Source organism: Clarias gariepinus, chromosome 22, assembly GCF_024256425.1.
Source record: "Clarias gariepinus isolate MV-2021 ecotype Netherlands chromosome 22, CGAR_prim_01v2, whole genome shotgun sequence".
NCBI lineage: Eukaryota > Metazoa > Chordata > Actinopteri > Siluriformes > Clariidae > Clarias > Clarias gariepinus.
Window position 1 is genome coordinate 12,516,036 of NC_071121.1, and position 6,836 is coordinate 12,522,871.

At 40.0% G+C, this 6,836-nt stretch overlaps 1 protein-coding gene across 1 annotated transcript; it reads right to left on the bottom strand.

Moving 5' to 3' along the window:
- Nucleotides 1-4,188: 4,188 nt before the first annotated feature.
- On the bottom strand, nucleotides 4,189-6,434 carry LOC128510794 (amphoterin-induced protein 3). Its single transcript, XM_053483312.1, has one exon. The coding sequence runs from the start codon at nucleotides 6,432-6,434 to the stop codon at nucleotides 5,040-5,042; it is 1,395 nt and encodes a 464-aa protein (XP_053339287.1). The 3' UTR covers nucleotides 4,189-5,039.
- Nucleotides 6,435-6,836: the final 402 nt, after the last annotated feature.

A 6,836-nucleotide genomic window follows, 5' to 3' on the forward strand; every position in this document is an offset into this window, starting at 1 on the left:
AGCATTAAATCTCTTGCTTCTATAAAGATGCCGCTATTATATGATCACTAAAGGGCTATTACCCCTATAGCCCTTTTCAAAACAAGGCGTAAGCCCAGAGATCCCCATTTGCTTCTATACCAGCCTATACTCTTCTGGGAAGCTTTCCACCTGATTTGTGGTGTGGGATTTGTGCTCATAGCCATAAGAGCATTGCTGAGGTCAGGTACAAATATTGGACAAAGAGGCCTGGTGTGTAGTTTGCATACCTATCCATCCCAAAAATGTTTAGTGTAGTTGAGGGCAAGGCTCTGTCATGTCAACCTTCTTCAACCTTCTTTTAAAACCCACTTTAAAAATCATGCATTTATGAATCTTGCTTTATGCACAGGGGCATTTTGGGCTTGAACATCTATGGGGTCCCTTGGTTCTGATAAGAGGAATTTTTAATAATTCAGCATTAATAGATACAGTAGACATTTGTGTGCTTCCAACTTTGTGGCAAAGGTTTGGGGAAGGCCCACAAGTGTGATGCATAGAGTCACCTATATAGTATAAATGTGTGCTTCTATGTCTGTTATAATTGTTCCAACTAGAGGTGACCGGTTACTGGTTATGGTGCAATAGAAATGCATTCACCTGCTAATCCTCAGATTTTGAATTTGACATCCTGTTACAGCTCCCTCAGGGCGGAACGGTGCACTCTTGCATCAATTGTTGTGACACCAGTCGATCATTTGTGTCGCCATTTTGTTTTGTCCCCCTAACTAAACGTGTACGACAATTTAAAAAGTTTGTTTCTTAGAGTAAGCATGAGATAGCATTCATCCTCCTTGTTGCATTATTATAGATTAATATAGATTATATAGCATTATTATATAGATTGTGTTTCTACAAAAAAAGCACTGACCAGTAACCTGGGGTAAGTTTATACTTATAATAAAACTTCTAATTGAGTTACAAAAATGTTTGGGTCTGCTATCAATTAGCTTAAATATCTGAATTGTGCAAAATCTTTATCTGACTTATAAAGAAATCTGAACTTGTATACAGGCAAGAAAATGGCAACTGGTCTAACTCTCGCTTCAATCAGACAGCCCCCTCTGAAAAAAAATTGTAACAGCAAGGGTATGGGGGATGTTTGTGTTTGAGCTGAAAAGGACACATGGGATGATGGACCAAAATCTATGACACAAGTTTCACCTAGGTGCCAAAAACTTAAAAAGTCTTAATGCATCCCTTCCTTGTACCCTAAGAAATGGTGAGACCATTCGAGCAGTACTGGAAGGGAGCATGGTGAAGTGTGGAGTGTTGTTTTTGGGGAAGGTGCTTCGAGGTAAGTGCAAGCTGGTCCATTTTTGGCTTTGTAGGAAAGCACAAGTATTGTAAATCTGATGCAGACAGTTACAGCAAGCCAGTGGAGAAATTCTGGCAATGGAATGGTGTGGGAGAACTAAAGAAGGTTGAAAGGAAGTCATACATCTGTATTCTGGCTCAGTTGCAAAGATAGAATGGCACTAGAAGGCAGATCTGCCAAGAGCAAGTTACAGTGGTCTAGTTTTTAAATGACAAGGGCCTGAACTAGGACCTTAGTTGCATGAAGTGGAGGAGGTCTTGTGAGATTGTCTGAAGCATTGTAGAAGGAGTTGGATCCATTGGGAAGGTAGTGGGATTATACAAAGAAAATGTGTCTGCGAAAAAAAAAAGATTTTCAGTCTTTTCAGTAGTCTCTTTAGAACAGGGCAGGAGGACCCAACAGGTAGTAAAGTAAAAAAAATACAGAGGTTGTACCCTAAGAAATGGTGGGACCATTCGAGCAGTACTGAAAGGGAGCATTATGAAGTGTGGAGTATGGTTTTTGGGGAAGGTGCTTTGAGGTAAGTGTAAGCTGGTATATTTTTGGCTTTGTAGGAAAGCATAAGAGGTTGTGCCAGGCAGGACAGTTGGCAGAAGGGGGACTCCCAGGTATCTATATTTATTGAGAAACATTTAGGCTTCTCAATTTTATTATACCATCTGATGCAAAGGTGGTTATGGAGACATCAGAGGTAGTAATGGTTTAATCATGCTTCATATCTCCTGTAGTCCAAAACGTGGATGCATGCAACAGGGTGGCGATGAGAACTGCATCGGTGACCCTTCAGTTTGGTGACTAGGCTAATGCTGCTTAAAAAAGTGCCTTGCCTTAAATGCCTTGAAAAGTCTTTTGGTGTCAGTGTAGATGATAGATAAAGTTCTCTACAAACTGCAGTTTCAACCCTTTCACTGTTATACAGGTTTCATGGTATGGGGTGCCAGGGGCAGCTTGGGCCAACACTGAAGTATTCCTTATACTATCAGTAAACAATTGTCACAGGCTGAAGTGAATTTGACCTTGCATTTTGTGCTTTAGACGGACAGTAATGGTGCAGTCATCAGCGAAGCGAAAACTGTGATGACTGTCTCCTTCACCTTCTTAACTGCTTGCGGTTGCCTGGAGCTAAAGAGCTCGCCATGGTGACCTTACATGGATACCAGGGTTTGTGTTTCTAAAGGCGTCAATCAGCATTGTTGTGAACATTATGCTGGAAATTGTTGGGGCAATTCGTGCCATTGGTTACTGGGAAGGCTCCAGATACTTTGCCATTGTCAAGTACATAGTCCATGATTCCATCATGGAATAAGCGGACTATGGCAGTGGACTTCTTTTGGCAGCCAAACATTTCCATTCTTTACCATAGTTCATCATGACTGACAAAATCAAAACTTATTGTGAGGTTGACACTGATTGTATTCATTAATCTTGATGTTGTTCTATGTACTTCTCTTGGAACTGCTGTGAGACTAAGATTATGTGGTTCCTTGACCAGCATGAAAGCTGCACTAGCTCTCTGGGAGATAGCTTTGTTCCAGGTGCCTCATCAGTTGGTTTGGCAAATTATGGGAAACAATCCTTCCGCCTATAGACAAGAAAGAAATTCAATTTCATTCTTGAATAGAGCAGTTGAGAGTTGCTATGTCGATTGTAGTGAACGAGCGCTCTGCCCTCAAAAGCAATCATTCATTTGGGTCTGTCACCTTTACTGTTGTCAAGCAGATTTTGCTAAATGTTGCTAAAGTTAACATAATCACTTTTCTACTTCTTGAGTTTTGACCACAAAGTTGAGGCAAGCTGAGTTTAGGGAATCTCTATCTTATGCTTAGCTTCATCCCTAGACTATGAGGGCAAACAGAATTATTCTACAGTAGAAAGTGCTAGGAAGAGACAAAAAAGCTAGAGCAGACAGACTCCTTAATTGTTCATGATGGAACATCATTCATTTATGCAAAATTTTAAGTTAACTTTAAGCTAATTTAACTTTAAATGTAGCATCACAAGCAGAACATAGTACATTTTTAAATGTAATGTTTTATTTGTATCATACAGGGTAACAATAGACCGTTTTGAAAGATCTCTGCAATCGCACAGTGTAAAACAGTTTTTTTTCTACTACTGAACCACAACATTGCATGCTACAACTTATCTCTTATGTTTGCATGATATACATATGAGTGGGTGCCCAGCTCAACTTTTCTCCATTTTCATTTTGTCACATGTGGGGGGAAAGGATAGAGGTTAAGGCAAAAAGGGATGAAAAATTGCCAAACACCAGATTTATCCTGGGGGTAATCTGGTAAATCCCAACCTGTTCAGGTCCCTGCTCAGCAAATCTCATCATCTCTGCAACACATGAACTCTGTGTGTGTGTGTGTGTGTGTGTGTGTGTTTGGAAGAAGGTGTCTATGAGAAAAACCATTTATGTAACTAAGTACAGCTTTGTCTCTGTAGAGTTGCCAAATGTAAGCTTTGAAGTAATTGGTTCCATGGCGACTTTTCTACATAAATCTCACAAGATAAGCCAGCAGCAAAAATCCGATTGATGACTGTCCTAAACATAACTCAGTAAGTAAAACCCAAAAATTCTAACATTAAAGCCACTCAAAAATGTTGTCAGGAAGCATAACTTAAGCTAGGAAACTGTCCAAAGAGGAATAGGTGAAACATGAATAATCTGCCTCATTGAATCTAAATGGCTTTACCTTTATTAACGGTACCTTAATGCAGCTAACCTTAATAACTGTCCAAAAAACTTGACCATAAAAAAACTAAAAAAGAAAATAAAAAAAGAGGAACATTATATAAAGAATTTAAAAGATTTATATGTGTGGGCTTCTCTTTCAGTTTGTTTTTCATGCGTTTTGTCACTGTGGTGTAGGAGGAACAGAAATATTTTAATCTCGTGCTATAGCATATTCACATTATAAAACGGCAGCTGGCTATAGTTTTGCACATGATCAGCTTGTGCATCTGCTAATCTTTCACATCCAGTTTATGGGGGGAAAATCCTTTTTTAAAGATCCCCAAGGTCTTAAATGTCATATGAATAGGTTAAATCATCTGACAATTGAGGTAGGATGAAGGAAAAAGGTTACTAGAGTAATTTGAATGCGAATTTGAAAAAATAATTTTACCCTAACATTCTTATTGAATTTACCATTAAATGACAAGATATAAGCATGAGCAACTTCATCCCACGCCAGGCCCCAATTTAACTGCAGTGCTAGAGGCAAGGGCCCATGCTGGTGCGATCCTATACAATTTTCAAAGCATGCAATTGAGAGGATTATCCCTGGTGGTATAAATTCACTCCTACACTGCCACTCAAAGATTATTTCATTAAAACCTTCATCAATATATCTCCCACTGCTTCACACAGTTTGACACTTTCATAGCAAGATGGATGTTTGTAATGAAAATTCATACCAGGAAAGGTGTTTTGGAGCTAGAGAAGCAGTACAAAGTAATAATATCTAATTTGTCCTTTTTCACATTCATAGACATAATAATAAAAAAAATTAGAGCTGATTCATCAAGGTGAACTGTTTTTGTAAATACAGCCTAAAAACTGAAACCATTTTTTTCATCATGATTTGCATACCTAAGATTAATCGGACATTTTCCAAAATATACTGTACGCAAAACCTGCAAAATTCCTGTGCCTGTACAGTAGCTGTGTCCTACACCGGATCCCCAAATTCTTTTAGTCAGGTTTAAAATCTGCTGTAAGGTTCCCATTTGTTTCCTCCACAAGTGGCTCAAGGAAGACCAAATGCTTGTCAGGGTCAGACTTATCTATTAGATTGAGGCTCACAGCTGGTGAAACCTTAAACATGAATGACAGAGACTGGAGGTCCTCGCCAAAGCTAAGGGTTGTTGGTGAGGTTGGTGGGGCTTTGCACCAGCCACAGCGACAAGGGGTTAAATAAAGATACCCGAGTATGAGAAAGAGAGTGATGGCGCAGCTCAGCAGAGTGGTGTATCCTGTGCTGAAAGGTTCAGTTTGCAAAAGGTGAAAATCTACAGTTAGGTTCACCTCACGGGTTTCGTTATTCATCCTGACTGTGTCCACAGCAAGGCAGCGGTAGATTCCTGAGTCCCTTGACTGGACGGATAAGATCTCCAGACTGCCATCTTTGTTTAGCCGCAGGGTACCATTTTTAATCAAATAAGTCATGTTTTCTTGATGAGGTATAATCCAAGAGTAAGAGAGAACCACATTACTGAGTGTGCCAGTACAATCTAGTCTGACCTGTTCCCCCTCGTAGACTATCATGTCAGCCTTGGGGGAGATCAATGAAATCATCTTCTCAATAGTACAGTTATCAAAGAAGTGAGGGCTGTAGAGGAATTTGATGGAGATAAGTGGTTCCCCTAACATCCGGCATGAATATTCGTCCTTAAAATGTCTGATAGCTTCATAACCCTCCTTCTCCCAATGCCAAAACATGCGATATGTTGAACAATCACATATTAAGCTGTTATTATAAATGAACAAGCCTCTCTGTACAGTCACAGGCAACAGAACAATATCATCCAGAGGCAATTGTGAAATACGGTTAGAAGAGAGATCCAGAGTGACCAGCTTAGGATGGCTGTGCTTGCGGAACAAGAAAAAGGGAAAGTCAGTAATCTGATTGAGGCTTAGGTAAAGCTTCTTTAGGTTGCTCAGTCCCATGAGAGCATTGCTCTCCACGTGGGTGATGCGGTTGTTATAGAGTAGTAGTTCTTCCAATCCCAGCAGGTCTTGAAAAGGGTGTTTTCCCAATATCTGCAGTCTGTTGGACGAGAGATCAAGGTGGAGTACCGTACTGGTGTTGTGAAAGGCTGTAGGGCTGAGCAGAGAGATTTGGTTATGCGAGATGCACAAAACCTTCAGCCCGGTAAGTCCATGCAAGGTTCCTGGTGCCAGCCATGTGAGCCGATTATGACTGAGGTCCAGGATGGAAGTGATGGAAGGTAATACAGAGGGAAATTTCTCCATACCCACAGATCCACAGTTTACAATGTCCGAGGTGCACAGGCATCCTGGGGGACAGTTAGCATCTGACAAGTGGAACCAGATAGCAGTCAGAGCTAACAAAGTTGTTGAGGCCATTCTTCTTCCACAGACCAATAAAAGAATAAAGAACTTAGCATCTTAGATGGACAGATGTTTTATTGTTATCCATGTCTGTCGCAGATTGCTGTATTTTCAAAGAGCAATCCAAGTACAGTATGCACAGTACAAAATACAATATCCACTAGAATACTTATATAATATACTTAGCAGTACTCACAAAATACAGCCAAACTGAGGTTTAAAAAGTCTCGTTTTGGTTGCTTCGTTTATTATTTGTTGTTAAAAAATCAAAGTGGTCCTCTTTATCTTCTGTTCCATATGCGACACATATCCATCTTCTAAATAAAAACCCAAAGCAGTAAAACATGTACTAATCTCTAAACTCAGCTTTTTTTCCCTCCTGCTGAATCCAAGTAATCTCTCTCTCTCGCTCTCTCT